Source organism: Kickxella alabastrina (assembly GCF_025024165.1).
Source record: "Kickxella alabastrina strain RSA 675 chromosome Unknown BX661scaffold_15, whole genome shotgun sequence".
Taxonomy (NCBI): domain Eukaryota; kingdom Fungi; phylum Kickxellomycota; class Kickxellomycetes; order Kickxellales; family Kickxellaceae; genus Kickxella; species Kickxella alabastrina.
The window spans coordinates 111,403-128,966 of NW_026251486.1; the positions used below are offsets into that span (position 1 = coordinate 111,403).

The window sequence follows — 17,564 nt, forward strand, 5'->3', positions numbered from 1 at the left end:
ACGGACTCAGGCCTATGCTGAATGTGGGCGGCATGAGCATTGACCCGCACATGCTCACCGGCGTCTGTGGCTGGAGCATCGAGTGCGGAGTCAAATGTGAGCCAGATAGCAAGGGCAGCTGCTCAAAAGCTTGCTCATGGCTGGCGGACGCCCACAGGGGCAGCTCTGTGTTTCCACCGAATGGCTGCGGAGAAAATCCGGTGCTGCCGCTGACCAGTGAATCCAGCGATGAGTGTGGCAGCTCTGAAACCACTCTTCTGGCCCGCTTGGACGGTTGCTCAGGGGGCTTGGGAGAGCATGCTTGCGCTCATTAAATGGGACGTTTAGTGACAGCTGCCGGACAGCGCCGTTGCCGATTCCAAGCGAGCAGCTGCCATTGGGAGAAAGCTTTTTGAGCGCGTCGACGTTGCTGGTGGACACTACTCGCCGGACTTCTTCTTTGTCGAGCCCTGGAACCCAGTGGATGTTCTTGTGTAGTGCTCCCTGAACAGCGTCTGCAATTCCAAGAACGTGTCAGATTCATGTTATGGCTGCTAGGAGCCCGCTTGCAGTGCGCCCATACCTGGATATGAGAAGACACCTGCTTGCGGGCGCGGAATCTGCCGGTCATCATGAAAATGTACCGCGAGATAATGTCGTTCCTACCAGAAAGCTCGGTGGTACGGGAGTTTGGCATCTTTGGATCGAGTTGGTACTTCCGCTGGCCGACTGTTGCAAATAGATGTGCCGCTATAGAAACAAGTAGGCAAGCCGGATAATATTATAAATATGCAGGTTATCTTAATGTGTGAATTTTTTAATTTATTTGATGTTGATAATAGCATGTACGCGCGCATTTTAACTGTGGCAGGAAGCGACATTGCGATATTTACCTTTTAAAAACGAGTCCTCGATCTCTGGCGGCCAGACCTCTTCGTCAGTTAGCACTTCAACTGTGGCCGAGTGATAACTCTCGACGTCTAGATCGGCCAACAGTGCACGCACAGTTTTTGCGTCCATTGAGTAAATTGTAATGTTTTTTTGTAATATAGAGTATGAAGGTGTCGAGATACGCGCTTGTATAGAGGGAGGGATATTGTGGATTGTGGCTGGGCGTGAGTTTAATAATATGGTAATACTGAATGTGTGCTGTATAGGTTTAAACGAATGGGTATAAAGATAATTTAGAGATACTAGCTGCAATCGAGTCAGACACAGATAGCGGCTACAAATTGTGGACTGCTCACTAAATCGTAATGGCGATATGACTATGGAAGTTATTGAAAGGGCCAAATGTGATTATATGTCTGTGTATTTTGATCGGCGGACAATTTCAATACGGGTAAAATGCCAAAATGTGAAGCGTGTTGGAACTTGTCGTGAGAGAGCGAGTTAATGAGTTAACGAGGAAGAAATAAGAAAGTTATAGAGAATTGCGAGCTAAAACTAAAGAATCTTTAAATATCTAATTGTGTGATCGATGGTATCGTGATTATAATAATAAGCTAGAGGTAAGAAAGGGGAAGTCGAATGGCGGACAATAATGGAGTGGTAATTAAATCTCTACACGTAAAAAGTACATTAAAATTAAAAAGGTAGATATACTAAATATTGAAAATAAAAAGTATAGCCGGGAAATATCAGACGGCGTAAGGAGGAAAGGGGAGGGAGGAAGAGGAAAAATAAGAGGAGGAAATACAGCACACGACAAGGAAAACAGCATAGTTTTTTTTGCAAGGCGGCAATGCTCGTATATATGAAAATTAAGAGTAGTAAATCGCCACGCGAACAAAAGATCGTTTACATTATTTTCCTTCTTTAGCGGTAAGCGTGTTGGCTGTTAGTGTTTATGTTATTCTTTGAGATGCGCGCAATTCTAATAATTTAAGGATTTCGCGAACCTGCACCCTGAAAAGCGTGCCTTGGGAAATACTACTGCGCGATGACAACTGCAAAGCAGTTTGGTGTTGACGAATGCGCCAGCAATTTTTGATAAATAAAACTCGCTCCCCGCATGGACAACGCCGAGAGTTGCGTAATTATGTCAAAGCAGTCCCTGGATTGCAAATGATAATAGGACAAGTTGGGGGTGTGAAAACTGCAATAAAATGTTACTTCTGTAGCAGTCATCCAATTGGAAAACCACAAGCATTCAGGAATTCTCAAGTGTGTGAGCTTGGGAGAAGAAAGAATGCTATCGGCCAGTGCAAAACGTTTGCATATTTCATAACACTATATGACGAGACAGTAGGCAGATCAACAACGTTTTCCAAACCCCAGATTAGAGTAGGGCAAACGTGTCAAAGTGGACTTGGCAGCCATGCCAAATATATCGGTTTTGGCCTGTAAAGTTTTAGCACCCTGCACGGTTTGTGATCTACATGTCTTCTCTGTTCAAAATATGATCATGTGACATCTGTGGACCCTGAGCCGCGGTGGATAAAATCATGCAGCTCGAACTGCAGTTTGTATTTTTAAGCGCAATTTGCTGGGTGATGACCATTGGCTGATGTATCGGTCGATTCTTTTCACGCGGTGCATATTATTATATCGTTTTCAATTGTTCATCGCTTGGAGAAAATTAAAACCCCCACCAAAAAAAAGCTGCCAAGCTCATTTCATTTTTATATTTTTTGTTTGCATCTGATTTATTTTTAATTGTTCACTTTAGTAGACGACCCTTGTTCTGACATTTACATTTACTCTAATAAAACTTGTCTTGGTTAACATTTTCTCCCACACACACGCACACGCATACATACAAACATACGCACAGACAAATTACCTTTTCGACATTAATTTGTTGAGCGCCTCATACCATTCCCTTTTACAACATTTTAACAAACTAGCGGAGCAAAAATGGCAGATAACACAGTCACCGAGAGCCCCTCAAAGGAGCTTATGAGCTTTGCGGGATATCTTTACAACCCTTCGAAATCCGGGCTGCGTGCACGCGAGGGTGTGCTCAATGGGCGCCGTGTGCAGTTTTTTAAAGGAAAGAGCGCGGTCAACGCGCTGACCAAAGCAGAGGACGGCAAGAATCCCAAGGTGTCGTCGCAAGAGGAGGCAATCGATTGGGTACAGGAGCTGCTCGACTTCCAGCTCATTGTGCGCTGTGACAGAGTCGGCGATGGATCTCGGCAGCTGCGCGTAAACCCAATGCAGAATTACGAAGAAGAGGCTTATTACGCCTGGCTGTACGAGGGGTCGCAGATGTTTGTCATTCTTGGCGGAATCGGTGTTGTAGCCGTCGTCCTGGCTGGAGTCATGTTCCCGCTGTGGCCGTCGGTGCTGCGGAATGGCACTTGGTACCTGTCCATGTTGGCGCTTGGACTCATTGGCCTGCTGTTTGCCACTGCCATTGTGCGCCTAATCGTCTACATCATATCGCTTGTCGCCGCACCGCAGGGCCTGTGGATATTCCCCAATCTTTTTGAGGACGTGGGATTCTTCGAGAGCTTTGTTCCGTTATACGGTTGGGAAGTTCCAAAGGATGCTGTTTTGAGCGGGAAGGCAGGCGGACCGGGCCCATCTGGAAATGCTGCAGATTCAGGACCCGGGGTCGATCAAAAGAAGATTGACTAGGTGCCATGTGCATGAGCTGAGGTCAAATACTATTGCTACTGCAACATGGGGTTTTGAGTATTTTATATTCTTTTTTGCAAAGATTTCTAAATATCAATATGTCCGCATCAAACAAAATCAAAATCAATGAATCATAATACTACCAGTTCATTGGAACTCGAGGAGAGGGGTGATCAGCACTTATGCTTGGTAAAATCGAGACAGCACTTCTTGGTCGAGAAATCAGCCATATTGTCGGGCAGTGTCAGTCCGACGTTGGGCTTGATGTTTGACGGCGACACGGCTGCACGTACCGGCGAGTTGGACGAGTTGACGCTCCTAATGCGCTGGCTGAAGTTGGCCATCAGTTTGCGCGACGCCCTTTGAATCTGCTTGCGCTTGCTGGGCGTGCGGGTGAAGATGCGCACAATGCATTCTTCGTACTTTTGCGGGGCGCACATGCTGATAAACTCACTGGAAATGGACAGCTTCTCGAAAACGTTGTACTTTGAGTAAAAGCCGACGTGGTCGACTGGGTTCTCCTTGTGCATGCCGTAGTGGATGCGGCAAAAGTTTATCAGCACGTCCCGCTCGACAAAGTCGTCGCCATCGGCGCGCAGTCCAACAATGGCGGCCTCATTTATGTTGTTGCTGTTGGCTAACGAGTCGAGGTCTGCCGGGAGGATAAACTCGTCGACAAATTTGTACAGATCACGAGTATGGATGCGCGAGATAATGTTGCGGGCCGGCTGGAGCTCTGGGTCGCGAGAGCGCTCGATGTCGCGCAATATATCGTCAGTGAGATCCTGGTACAGCCGGGGGTCGCGAATGGCGTCTGATATCTTGAGGACAGGGTTGGCGATTATCATGGCATCCACAATCATAAGCGAGATGGCCTTGGCAGCGTGGTGGCTGTATAGGCGCTTGTGCAAGCTGTAGCGGGTGTGGAACATTTCAGTTAAATTGTATGTCTCCTTGTGGTTGTAGCAGATCTCGTCGTCAATGACACGCGAGTTAAGCATCAGCCGCGAAAAGTCATAGCTGCTCTTGACGCCCACGTTGTAGCAGTCTCGCTGAATGTAGTCAAACTTGTCCACGTCAACGCCATTGCGTTTGTTAGCCACAATGTCAAAGAGAAACATCTTTTCGCCGGGAACACGCGCAGTAGATCCTATAATCAGCTGCTTGATAAATGAAATGTCGGACTCGTCAATGTCAATGTTGTTTTCGTCGATGGTGTGGTGCAGCATCATCTCGGAGCCCTTCTCGTGCGACCACACAACATCGGGGCACACGCGCGGGATGAACGCGTTGTCAAAGACGTGGCTGAAGGGGCCGTGTCCCAGATCATGGCAAAGGCCGGCTAGCGTGACACAGCGAATATCGCGCTCGTTGATCTCCAGCTCCGGCTGGTGTTGCGCAAACCCCTGGACCACTTTGCCAGCCAAGTAAGACGTGCCGATGCAATGCTCGAATCGATTATGGCTGGCTCCGGGAAAGACGTGGTACGATGTGCCGAGCTGCTTCAGGTACCGCAAGCGCTGGAACTGCGGAGTGTCTATGAATTGCAGTGCAGTTTCACTCAGGTTGATGTAGCCGTGGATGGGGTCGTTAATGTACTTGGTCCTGTCCAGGTTGCTGGCCGCACCAAAGTCAAGGTCGCTGTGCTGGGAGAAGTTTCTACGTAATAGATGCTGTTGTGCACTCATTGCTCGTAAGATATTATAAAGGAAAAGGGGAAATGAAAGCGAAAAGTGAAAAGTGAAAGCAAAAGATAAGTAAATTAAATGAGACAGCTGAGACCACCACAAGACACCCACGCAAAATTACATATATATATATACGTATGCATGCATGTGTGTGTGAAAATGAAAATGAAAATGCGGAGGTATATATTTATCAAAGAACCCCTGTTGATGATGACCACGTTTAAAGATGAAGGAGGTTTGCCAAAACATCAGCATCACAGCATCAAACCTGTTAAACGTTGTTATTCGACGCCTGCCAGAAGAGTCGTGTTATTATCAGGCAGTGCCAGCCATTTCTGGGTACACGATGCCCAGTAGTGGTGGACAGCGCTTTTGGTGGGATCGCAATGACAGCGCAAACGCGATTCTGGGCTCAACGGGCAGTTAGACCACGGGTTGTGGTAGTAGCCAATGTCTTCAAACCAGTGCACTTCTTCCTTCTGCAACATCAGCGCGGCCGCAATCGCATGCACAGGTGCATCACCCCAGCGCTCGTAGAAGAAGCCGCCGGCGCGGTCCAAATAGTCAAAGTAGGCCAGGTACTCGGGAGAACGGAAGAACGCAAGTGACCCGATCTCAAAGTTGGACCAAAAGTGGCAGCCATTGTATGTCTCGCCACCGTCGTTCGATAGCCACGAGTAGCCGGCGAGGTGGCGCACGAAACCAGGATTGCTCTTCACAAAGGCCTTGGCCGTGTCCCACAGCGTCGGGATGGTCTCTGGGTACTCGTGCAGCGCGATCGTGTAGCCGTACTTGATGCCCTTGCGCTGCATAAGCAAAAAGGGGTCATAGTCAATATCGCATGAATACTCGACGTCGGGCTCAATGCGCCAGTAGTAGTCAATATCGTCGAGCAGCGGGTGCCGGAAAAAGAAGCCGCTGTTGAAGCGGCACATGTGACGGTAGCTCTCGCTCAGCGCGTAGAACACACCCTGTTCCTGCATCTGCTGTCGACACTCGCCCGCATATGTCTGGTTGATCCACTCTGGGTACGACCAGTGCTCCTGCGGCACCTCGCCGAATGTGACGTTAGCCTTGGTCATTGCTGTCGTTTCAGCCTTGAACTCATCGGTAAAGGGCACGTCGTTCAAAAACACATATGGGTAGTTGAACTTGCCGTTGAAGCGGTCCTCTATTTGCCGCATTGCTTTCTTCATTCCAACGAGCTCCGAATTGCGCACGAGCACGACAAACGCTGCACGCACTGGTTTGGCCACGTGCGGCAAGTACATGTCTGCATCGATGCTGTCGGCTGTCACAGCGCGATGTGCGAGGGTTGGTGCCAATGCAGACATGTTGCCAGACTGCCGCATGAGCAGGGCCAGCAGCAGGCCTATAAACAGATTGAGCGCTGCGAATTTAAATGTCATTTATTTCACGAAGAGACAGACGCTACACACAAAAATACGCAGCAGGAAAAATAATGAAGGAGTTGAAAAGACAAAAAGTCGTGTGGCACTTGTCAAATCGAGCTTGTATTTTAATTGTCTTAACTGTGTGAGCGCTGGGAGTGCGTGCGCTGCTGATGGGTCAGGGCACGGGGGTACTCACGGCCAGCCGTGGCTCAATACTGGTGGTTTTCCAGCTGCACAAGGACAAGTTCCTCGTAGTATGCGGCTGGGACGTATCGGTCCATAGACGCGGCACTCTTGCCAAGGTATCCGGTACCGGTGCGACCGCCGTGGCAGTCGTTCTCACAAACAAACACCAGAAGCGTGCCAAACTCCAAGCCCAGGTCAACGGTATGCAGCAGCTGCCCACCGACTAGCCGCGCGCCGCCATTGCCACCAGTCCAAGGCTTAGCGTGCGCAGCCAGCGGCAATACTAAAAGAAGCGCTGGCATCAGCTGGCACTCAAACACCCGCCGCCCTCCACAGTGCTCGCAGCGAGGCAGATTCTCTGCCGAGTACCCACGCCGGCGCAGCCTCGGCACCAAGTCTACGGCATCCCCGTCATCCACATCACCATCGCTCTCATCGCTATCGTTGGCATCATCAGCCTGGATACCCAGCTGCTGAGCGACTGCGTCTTGCTTGGTGTACAGCAGCGGCTCACCGCAAAATTGGTAGCGCATCACTTGTTCGGGATTCTGAGATGTTACGCATACAAACCGTTCAAAGCCTGCGTCGGTGCCCTTTGGCTGCGCTGAGCGCTCGTATTTTTCGTCTGACCACTCGTCGCCGCCGCCGCCGCCAGCAGCAGCTGCTGATGCTGCTGCCTTCTTACCCCGCGAGCAGGCTGATTCTGCGGCCAGCTCCATGGCCTGCTCAATCTCGGCCCTGTATCGCTCTTCGATCTTCCTGTCACTCAGCTTCTCGTTGTCAAACTCTAGATACTGTGCCGGCACGTGAGCAGCCGTCTCTGGCCATTCGACCCGCTTCACCTGTTCATCTGGCTCGGACGAAATGGCCAGCTGCTCGAGCTGTGTATCCAATACTTCGCCCAGTTCGTCCGGCTCTTCCGTTGTCTCTGCTGTCTCTGTTTGCTTGTTTGACGCCGGCTGTTTCTCGGCTTTGCCCATGAAAGAGAAGCTCAACAAGTCAGACTGTGATGCTTGACCTCCAAAAAGCGGTCCTGAGAACAGCGACGACTCTGACGAGCTGCCAAATGCACTTGTTTCAGATCCTGCTGACCCAAATCCACCCGTGCGCCAGACACTGCCAAAGTCGAGCTTCGCGGCAGGCGCAGGTTTTGTCGCTGCTGCTGCCAGCACCAACTTTTCCTTCTTCTTGGCCGATGTGTCGCGCTGGCGCTTAACCAGCTTTAGCGCATACTCTTTGTTGAGCAAATGACCGCGCACCGCCTTGGCCGCCCCGGTCTTGCCTGTGCACGCGCGCTGGTTGCAGGCCCACACGTAGATCACTCGGTCGTACGCGGAGTCGTTCAGCGGCACGTATGCCTGCACTAGCATGATCATGCTGCTGCCGCAGTGTCCACACATGGCTGCTGACCAGTCCGGGATTGCAGATGTTGAGTCTAACCACAGTGGCCGTCCACCCAGCTTGCACGCAAACGGATTGCTGTCATCGGCTGCCTCCATGGGTCCGTCCGAGTAGCCAAGCATCATGGCTGCCTGGGCCTTAGTTTCAGTCTGCTGGCTCTTCATGTTGATGTTTCAAGATCGTATTTGAGTCTGACCGCGTCAAGTACAATTAAATTCAAGAGCCACGAAAAAGTTGGAAAAAGTTGGAAAAATTTTGAACGGAAAAAAAGAAAAAGCATTTTCTCAAGCATGTATTTTCCTTTCAGCAAACAAATAATTTTTATGTGAATTTTCAAGCAGAATATTTAAACAAAAAATTTTCAAACTTTAAAAAAATGGTATGGCTAAAAGTTCGCTTACTTCTTGAGACCCATCCACTCCTGGAGCTTGTCGTAGAAGACAAGAACCAGAGCACCACCGGTACCGCGGATGATGTTGGAGAGACCACCGTGGAAGAAGACCTTGATGCCGGCCTCAGCGTACAGCTTGCGCAGGCAGTCAACGGGGCCAGTGTACAGCTTGACGGCACGGCCAGACTGCATCATGAGGCGACGACGGATGGTATCGAAGGGGTAGGAGATAAGACCAGCGACAACAGTGACGGTCTGGGCAACCAACCACGAGGCAAAGAAGTTGGGGTTCTTGTTGTTGCCGAAGACAACCTGCTTGAGGGTATCGTAACCACCGAAGTAAGCGGCACGGTAGACAATGATACCAACAACGGACATGCCGAAGCCCTGGTACAGACCGCCCATGCCGTCCTTCTTGTAGATAGTGGAGATGCAGTTACCGAGACCGGTGAACTGGCGGTTGGCGCCAGTGCCGATATCGACGGCCATGCGGGTACGCGCAAAGTCAAGGGGGTAGACAAACATCAGGGAGGTGGCACCAGCCATACCGCCCGACGCCATGTTGGCACCGAAGAACTTCCAGAAGTCGGTCTTGGGGCTGTACTTGGGGAACATAGCCTTGTACTTGTCCTTGAAGGCAAAGTTGAGCGCCTGCGTGGGGAAGTAGCGGATGACGTTCGACATGTTACCGCGCCAGAACGAGCCAACACCCTGCTCGGCGGGGATACGGCGGAAGGCGTCCATGATGCCCTTGTAGCGCTTGTCAGCGGTGATCTGGTCAGACGAGGCCTGGACCTGGAGCAGCAGCTTGACGCGCTCAATGGGGGCAACAATGGTCTTGGAGACACCAGCGGAGATGCCACCGGCGGCGAGGTCGGCAACAAAGCCAAGCACCTGGCTGTTAGAGTTCTTGGTATCGGCCATTTTGTCCTGAAGCTTTTCCTAAAGAAAGATTTATATAATCGTGAAAATAGTGCAAGATAAAGTGGAAAGGAAAAAAGAAAAAGGGTGAAAACATTCTTCACCCCAATCTTATGTGCTCTCGTTTTTCGGAAAAGCAAAACATCAAAAAATTTTAGTTGCAAGCTGATAACACTCAGGCAGCAGTCACTAATTCTGTGATTTGATCACCCCCAACATTTTTATTGGGATCTCACGGTATTGCAAAAATGTTTTTTTCAGCACCTGCCTGTCCCTGCGACTGTTTTTTTTGGTTTCTTCTATCTTTGTGACTGGCAGGTGGGTAGCGGAGGTGCGCAACTGAGCCGCGGCTCCATTCGGAGAACAGTGATGCTGGTCGGAATGTTTGGGCATTTTCTCTGCTTGCTTGCGGCCACAATCACAGAAGAAAAAAGGCATACCATATACCATGCAAAGTTGCCACAAAGACTGCGGCCCTTTTTAGCTAAGCAAAGTTCAGCGATAAAAAAAGAGCCCATTGGCATTTTTAAGTTGCCTCAATTCAACTTTGTTTTTTCTTTCAACCGAGCTTCCCATTTGTCATTTATCTCGCTGATCACCAAAACCTAAATAAAAAACAAAAAACAAAAAACAACAGCTATTTTTCTCTCTTTTTAGAACTTTGGCTCTGCTATACCCTATCCATTTTTATAACACCAACAGTATTTTTTTTCCGCCGCTGCCCGTTCACCGCCCACCGCCGCTCCACCAAGCAATGTCGACCCCCGAAGGACCCGCGCACAATGCGAAATCTAACAATTCTCCGGCTAGAGACAGCGAGAACAATGCCCAGGCTCGAACAAACTCTCCACGTGCCAGACAGTCGGGGCGTGGGCGTATCAACAAAACCGCGCCGTCGTTCCATCCGCGCCAAGGCACAGCAAATGGCCAAAATGGCGACTCCAACAGGTCCCGCATCAACAGCACAGGGTCTGATGCGCGCTTGAAAGCTGAAGCGCCCAGCAAGGCCAACGAGAAGCAAGCTGAGGATAACAGCGATGAGGTCGTCTGTTTCATTTGCGCAGATAATGTGAAATATTATGCTGTGGGAGAGTGCGGCCACCGGACCTGCTCCCTATGCAACCTCCGCCTTCGCGCACTGTTCAAGTCTAAGGCCTGCCCGTACTGCAAAACTGAGCTCGAGTCGGTTGTTTACACGCGGGAAGTCGAGACTCCGTACGAAGAGCTGCTAAAGGCGCCGCTGCCATACATTGACAAAAGCTTGGGCATCAAATTCGATTGCAAAGAGGCGTACGATGATACTATGCACACACTGCAGTTCAACTGCCCGCACACCCAGTGCGAGTACGCCGACGCAGAAGGATGGAGGGGCCTCAAGGACCACACGCGCAAGAAACACGTGATGCAGTTCTGCGATTTGTGCCTGAAGAACAAAATGGCGTTTGCCCACGAGCACAGGCTGTTTACAAAGGCGCAGCTGCGAATCCACTTTGCCCGTGGCGACGGGATCGGGTTTACTGGCCATCCAGAATGCCAGTTCTGCCACATCGCCTTTTACGACAACGACCAGCTTTTTGAGCACTGTCGCAAGAAGCACGAGCAGTGTTTTATTTGCACGCGCAGTGGCGTTGGCAGACATGTGTACTTTGCCAACTACAACACGCTGGAAGAGCACTTTAACCGCGACCACTTCCCTTGCAAAAAGCCTGAATGCCTCGAGAAGAAGTTTGTTGTTTTTGAGAACGACATTGACCTGCAGAGCCATGATCTGGAGGAACACAGTAGATCCATTGTCGGCCAAAGGGCGCGGCGTGACGCGAAACACATCAACGTCAACTTCCAGACGTCCACGCAGCAGGGCGGCAGCAGCGGCAGCAACGCAAATGCCAGCGGCTTTGGGCAAAGTTCTAACTCTGGCGTTGCCTCTGGCAGCGGCAGCAGGAACAAAAACAAGTCGCGGCAGAACACAGAGCAGCGCGGCCCCAGCGCAATGGCCGTAAACGGGCCTGACGCCACCGGCGTCAGCATTTCCGGTCGCCAACGGCCCAGTGGATTTGGCCATGTTTCCGAGATCCAGCCCCAGGCGCAGGCGCAGACGCAGACGCGGACACAGTTGCAGCCAGTGTCTAACAGCTATAGCCGCATTATGTCGGCGCCAGTCTCCAGGCCCACGTCACCTGAGCCAGAGCCAGAAGCCAGCACGCTCTGGCCCACTCTGGGAACTGACTCCGGCTCCATGCGCAATCGCGCACCGACAGCGTTTGGCCGGTTGTCCGAGTCAGCAGGAGGCAGGGCAAGAGACCCTACCATCACTGCGATCAGCGAGGAGACCATAGCCTCTCACCAAGAGCTGCTGCAGCGTGTCTCCGCATACCTCAGTCACCGCGATCAGCCTGTTTCGCGTTTCCGCCAGCTGACGACGCAGTACAAGAACAACCAGGTTTCTGCCGAGGACTATGTCCAAAACTGCTGGCTTCTGTTCCTGACTGTCCCCGGAAGGAACGCCAAGGAGATGATCCAAAAGACAGTAAAGGCTGTGTCCAGCCTTCTTCCAGAAGCAAATCAGAAGGAAAGGCTGCTGAAGGCCTTAGGCGAGCACCGCATAAAACAGCAGCAGTTCCCTGCGCTCACTCCGTTGACTGGCTCCGGCACGAAATCGGGGGGCTTGTCGGCAAATGGCTCTACTGCGCGCGTTTTGGTCATTAAACAAGCGGCTGGCAGCAGCGGTGGTGGCGGTGCAAGCCGTGCTGGATGGACCAAGCCTACACAGGCCTCAACAACATCACCTACAGCGTCTTCGCCTCGCTCCAGAGCCGAAGTTTCGGTATATGAGTCTAAGCGCGCGTCCTCAACTGCGCCGCTATCGTCTACGACATTCCCATCGTTGGGATCAAGCTCGAGCACGCCGTCCATCAATCCAATGGTATCCAGAATGAATATCAGCCCTTCGCTGGCTAGCCCCAGCCACAACTCATACACGGGCAAATTTATACAGACTGCAAATACTTCTGGTGGCAGTGGATCCCAGAGAGCTGCAAAACCCCCAAGAGCCGAAAGCTCTCTGTTCCCCGACCTCCCACCCCCCTCGGTGGCCAGAGTCAAAATAGCGCCACTCAATCCTAACGCCTCCTCTGCCTGGAGTGCATCGGATGAGCAATCGAGTGCCAGCTCGTCGCAGCAGGGCTCTGGAGATCGCAGGCAGCCACGCAACAAGTCAAAGGGCAAGCAGGTTTTGTTCTATGTTGGCTAAAGCGACGCCAGCTCCAAGCTTGGCAGGTTTTTAGCACACAAACAACCATGTTCAGGTCATGCGTTTGCATGGCTATGCCATTCGATAAACGCTCTGTGCGTAACAAATTTTGGTATCATTGCATTTTATTATATTTTCAATCCAAATATACATAGACATAGATGTAAAAGTACACTTACACGTGCATGTGCGCCTTGTTCCACGTCTTCATGCACGTGGACAAATACAATGTTGGTTGTAAGATTGACAACTTAATAATAAAAACACATTTTGAGTAGAAACTAAAGACAGGAGACTATCCTAGTTCATATTCTTTTTTTGTTTGTGGGCATCGAATCCAACCTAAATATGTGCAGTTAAAAAGACAAATATTAGTATTAGTATTGGCAAACAATCATACGTATTTTAGATAACCTTTTTTAGTGTGCTTACCATGACTGGTCGATATGCCTTTCAACAATGCGATTTATACTCTGCTGGCGGACTGCGTAAGGGTGGGAGAATGCCTTGAAGTAGACTTGCATAGTGTGCCGATACCCGTTGATGGCGGTTGTACGCACTGCATCCGGAAGCGCGTCAGTCGAGACAACCATTCCGTTGATAAGAGGACCAAACGGCTTGATTTGTGGCTCGCAATACACCAAAATTCCGTACTCGCCGACCTCCAGCGGGCGAATTTGGATCTGGACGTTTCCAAAATCCCCGCTGATCGTCTCGGGTCTGTAGTTGTGGTGGCTTTCGTTCCATATGATGTGGACGTGGTTGTTTCCAATGTGCCGTTTCTAAGTGTAGCAATGATAATATAAACAAGTTTTTAGCCATGGTTCCTGCCAATTTTATGCAATAATTTGACATTCAGTTGAAATTCGCTTAATGCCCGATGGAAAAACAATTTGGCTTACCTTTTTTATCTGGCGTGGGTCGCTGGTGTCTGTGGGCATAGAAACAACCTCGTGGAATACAACGTCGAGCCCCTGTCCAGAATAGTAGGGACACGTTGCGCCGTCTGAACCGTCTGCCTCGAGCTTTCCTGTGAATCCAGTAAACTTTTTCAAGTCGATTCGCCAACCCAGACCACTTACAAAGCTTCTGTACGACAGGCTCGTATCTTCCAAAGAGTTTGACAAAATCTCTGCCTCCGTCCACTGCCCCGGCCCAACGTATATAATCGCAATTTTTATGGTTTCGTTTGCGTGTATCCGGTCCAGCGCGTCAATGTCCCGGTACAGCGCCTCGGACTTTACCAGTGGGAGAAAGTAGTTGAGGCTGTTTTTCTGCGAGTCAAAGTCAACCTTGTGCTGGATAATGTTGCAGAACATACGCATCTTTAGCGGGCTACAAAGGTAAAAATCCGATACAGTTGAGTTGCGAATGTAACATTTTTGGAAATAAATTTGTTAGATGTGGCGTAAACTGCTTGTGACCAATAAACAACACTTTCCAGACACATTTTCAAAGCTTACTTTAACTGGTCGATGTCATTGGCCAGGCTGTCAATCGTGCTCGCTTCTCCTTTTCCCCCATGGCTGATAATCGAGCTGGCTTTTTGGTTAGAGCTGCAGTCAAATAAATTACTGGGTTCCAGACCACTAGCGCTGTGTAACGATTCGCATGCCTGCGCTTCCTTGTCGATAAATGCCTCGATCTTGTTGATAATTTTATAGTCATCCGGCTTTAGCACGCTAGTGTTGACGATCTCAGCATCTTCTGGGGCCATGATATCGACACCGTGGGTACTTTTGAAGCGAATCTTCTCGCTGAGCAGTTTGCTTGTAGACAGTGTGCTATCTCCATTCAATCATTGATTAGGGAGGGATGTCGGGTTCAGCAAATGGCTGGTATGTTTGTGTTTCATGCATTGGTCAATCGGAATCATGGTTGATTTTTTTATATTGATATTTCTTTACCTTATAACCTTCAATGGTCTGCGAGTGTCGTCTTTAACATATATGTCATCTCCGTCGTTTATCTGAGGGCATGGTGCCGTGAGAACATATGAGTCGCACCTGTCTTTTGTTTCCAGGACGCGGCTCTCGCTGGCAAAATAAAATCTCACAGCGCTTTGTCCGGCGCAATAGCGAGTTGTACTGCGACAATCTATATGTATTTTGTGTGTGTAAAAAAGAAGTGCGCGTATTTAAAGCTTAATAACAAGTTAATAAATATGTCAGCCACGCATAATCATACATATTTTTGTAAACCAAACATCATTTTAAAATGAGAATAGTGCTTACTCTCGGTCCCTGGCTCCCTGTAAATGGTGATAATGTTGTTTCCGTGTGAATAAAATAATGTATGGCTGTTGTCAAAGCGCTCACCCACGTAGGGATCAATGTGTGTCTGCTTAAAGTCGCTACATAGTGGGTTTCTTAGGAATTTATGCAAAACAAGAATAACAATAATCTGCACTTTTAGTGGTTTGGTTCAAAGTTGCAAAAAACATGCTCTGTAAATATGTAAAGTTATTTACAAGCATTATTGCTCATCCATGTATTCGCAAAATTACCTATACTGAGCGCCCAGGTGTCGGTATCTGTCATCTTCGTCGAAGAAAAGCAGCAAGCTTATGTATAGCACCTCGCCAATTTGCTACATCGTATTACAAAATATAAACAACTTTAACAATGTAGTTCATTCTTGCGCTAGTGCATGCTTATTTAAACCAAAGCTCTAACAACATTGGTTTATGCACATTAAAGCTTACCTTTATAGAGTCAATGGCGGTGCTCTTGGCATACTCGTCATCCTCGGGCATGTTCTGAAACGTGTCTAGCAAACATTGCGGCGGCGACTCGTATTTCGATGGCTGAAGAGAGAGAAATAATTTACCGGCTGATTCGGTGCCACTTAGCTCATGGTTGTACTTGTGGCCACATGCTGACTCCGGCGACATTGGGTGCGCACAACTGCGTATTATTTTTTCGACTAAGAAATCGCGGATGCTGGTGCCGTCTGCCCCTTCGACAAACGTATCGGCGCGCGTAATCAGCTCTGGCGTCTTTATCAGCATCGTTTTGAGCATGAGGACCATCTCTCGTATTACAAGAGCTACAAGTATAAGCATCATTAAATTATTGGTCAAAATTGCGAGGCTGTTAGTATGTTAGTCTGAGAAGCACGCATTACTTGCGTCATATGGGTGCAGACAATTTTGACAATACTTACCGCCATCCGTGGTTATATTATCTGAGAATCTGTCAAAATGTTCGACTATGGCGTACATGAGCCTCATGACAAATGTCCTGACTCGAACCTACAGGTTAATGTTTGCACGCGAGATGGTTGTTGGTTTGAGCAAAGAGTGTCAGTTAACTGATTTATAACCTTTTTGATTTTTTAATCTGATTATCATAACATATTGTATTGATATGCAATATGAAATGTCGCAACAACTTACCACACCCACTAGCCTCATCATGTCCGGGTGTCCGATAATATACAAGCACAGGCCGCAAATTGCCATGCGCACAATTTCCAGGTCTGTAGAGAATAGGCGACTGGAGATAGCAGTCAAACAGTTGTCGATAACCATGTCGTTTTGCAGCCTACAAATAATTGTGTGAGAGGAGTGATAAAATAAAAACTTACAACATTGTATACTTTGGTTAGCAAAGTAGTTTTAGAAATGTCAATAACACATACACACAAAACATATACGTTGACTTACCGCTTATCGGATATTTTAAGTTCAGTAAAGCCTATCAGCGCTAATCCAGAGATTGCAGAGTACTCGACGGTCGCTTTGCATTTTTGGCTGAAATTCGTCAAAGACCTAGGGCTGAGTAGAAGCCGCCATAATGTCTCGCACGTCCTGCCAAATATTGGTCCGCCCTTTTCCCACTCGACATGATACTGGCGGACCCCCGGAACTTCGTGGATGATCGGATACTCCGTGCGCTCAATGTTTGGAACAACGCCCGCCAGCATCTCTGCCCCTCCCGCTGGCTCTGTCGGCTCCGCGGTATTTGAGTCTGTTAGAGCCCGGATTTTTACGTTTTTGTGGTTGGCGTTGAGCACACGACCGACACTCAAAAGCGTGCTTATAGATGTCAGCATGGTCACTGCGCCCAGGATAGCCGGCTCAGATAACTCGCCTTGGTAAGAGTCAACCTCTAGAAGCAAGCGCCGAAGACCCTTATCCAGGGCCAGCAGCAGCATCCGCGACCCTGAAATGCCTAGGGACAGAAGAAGCTGACACTCGACTAGGAACACTTGGACCTGGCCAATGTTGATATCCATGCCCTTGGCTAGCGGCGAAAGGGTGATCAGTGCAGTTTGTAGAAAGCGGGATCGCAAGAATAATATCCGGCTGTTGATGTGGTCAGAACAGCGGCAGCCCATTCTGAAAATGGCGGTTTGTGCAGTGCGCCCTCGCTCGTCGTCAATGCTAAAGCTCGTGGCCATTTCTGCTACCCACCACGATGTGCTTAAAAGCACGTCGTCGTTGTCTGGAGTGTATCGAGAGCAATCAAGAACTGCTCTATACTCGTCCCACGAGCCAACTAGACCACGGAGGATAATCCTGCTTTTGGCGAGTTCCGCGTTGGACGGCGTGCCCAACAGACCGATCCAGTCGAGCCATATTTTCTGCAAGTCCTTAACGGGGTTGTTTTGCTCGAGGACGAACTCGCTGATGTGAAAGTCAACCCACACAGCCTCAGATTGCCAAATGCGCACCATCATGTTATCGATAAGTTCAGCTGCAGCCTATTTGTGCAAAAAAATTCAGCATAAAAACACATTGTCAGCAAATAATACAAAAAGACATG

General features: G+C 49.3%; 8 protein-coding genes across 8 annotated transcripts; 2 read left to right on the forward strand and 6 right to left on the reverse strand.

Moving 5' to 3' along the window:
* Positions 1 to 76: 76 nt before the first annotated feature.
* On the reverse strand, positions 77 to 1,266 carry BX661DRAFT_34997 (TEA/ATTS domain family-domain-containing protein). The gene is made up of 2 exons (XM_051539097.1): positions 873 to 1,266; positions 77 to 729 (listed from the first exon to the last, which is right to left on the reverse strand). Exons 1-2 carry the CDS (start codon positions 997 to 999, stop codon positions 311 to 313), a joined length of 546 nt encoding a protein of 181 aa, XP_051390718.1. The 5' UTR covers positions 1,000 to 1,266; the 3' UTR covers positions 77 to 310.
* A 1,301-nt stretch (positions 1,267 to 2,567) lies between these two features.
* Positions 2,568 to 3,663, forward strand: BX661DRAFT_184176 (translocation protein Sec62-domain-containing protein). Its single transcript, XM_051536415.1, has one exon. The coding sequence runs from the start codon at positions 2,839 to 2,841 to the stop codon at positions 3,562 to 3,564; it is 726 nt and encodes a 241-aa protein (XP_051390719.1). The 5' UTR covers positions 2,568 to 2,838; the 3' UTR covers positions 3,565 to 3,663.
* Positions 3,664 to 3,697: 34 nt separating this feature from the next.
* BX661DRAFT_35011 (HD phosphohydrolase domain-containing protein) lies at positions 3,698 to 5,392 on the reverse strand. The gene has a single exon (XM_051539098.1). The coding sequence runs from the start codon at positions 5,250 to 5,252 to the stop codon at positions 3,738 to 3,740; it is 1,515 nt and encodes a 504-aa protein (XP_051390720.1). The 5' UTR covers positions 5,253 to 5,392; the 3' UTR covers positions 3,698 to 3,737.
* A 141-nt stretch (positions 5,393 to 5,533) lies between these two features.
* BX661DRAFT_144117 (nucleotide-diphospho-sugar transferase) lies at positions 5,534 to 6,523 on the reverse strand (the record flags this gene model as incomplete). Its single annotated transcript, XM_051533033.1, has 1 exon — positions 5,534 to 6,523. The coding sequence occupies one exon, from the start codon at positions 6,521 to 6,523 to the stop codon at positions 5,534 to 5,536; it is 990 nt and encodes a 329-aa protein (XP_051390721.1).
* A 194-nt stretch (positions 6,524 to 6,717) lies between these two features.
* On the reverse strand, positions 6,718 to 8,491 carry BX661DRAFT_184178 (programmed cell death protein 2). Its single transcript, XM_051536416.1, has one exon. The coding sequence runs from the start codon at positions 8,395 to 8,397 to the stop codon at positions 6,856 to 6,858; it is 1,542 nt and encodes a 513-aa protein (XP_051390722.1). The 5' UTR covers positions 8,398 to 8,491; the 3' UTR covers positions 6,718 to 6,855.
* Positions 8,492 to 8,552: 61 nt separating this feature from the next.
* BX661DRAFT_184179 (mitochondrial substrate carrier family protein ancA) lies at positions 8,553 to 9,612 on the reverse strand. The gene has a single exon (XM_051536417.1). It carries the CDS (start codon positions 9,546 to 9,548, stop codon positions 8,631 to 8,633), a length of 918 nt encoding a protein of 305 aa, XP_051390723.1. The 5' UTR covers positions 9,549 to 9,612; the 3' UTR covers positions 8,553 to 8,630.
* A 436-nt stretch (positions 9,613 to 10,048) lies between these two features.
* Positions 10,049 to 12,952, forward strand: BX661DRAFT_206088 (uncharacterized protein). Its single transcript, XM_051538613.1, has one exon. The coding sequence runs from the start codon at positions 10,300 to 10,302 to the stop codon at positions 12,793 to 12,795; it is 2,496 nt and encodes an 831-aa protein (XP_051390724.1). The 5' UTR covers positions 10,049 to 10,299; the 3' UTR covers positions 12,796 to 12,952.
* A 95-nt stretch (positions 12,953 to 13,047) lies between these two features.
* Positions 13,048 to 14,155, reverse strand: BX661DRAFT_35036 (uncharacterized protein). The gene is made up of 3 exons (XM_051539099.1): positions 13,698 to 14,155; positions 13,228 to 13,577; positions 13,048 to 13,137 (listed from the first exon to the last, which is right to left on the reverse strand). Exons 1-3 carry the CDS (start codon positions 14,118 to 14,120, stop codon positions 13,101 to 13,103), a joined length of 810 nt encoding a protein of 269 aa, XP_051390725.1. The 5' UTR covers positions 14,121 to 14,155; the 3' UTR covers positions 13,048 to 13,100.
* Positions 14,156 to 17,564: the final 3,409 nt, after the last annotated feature.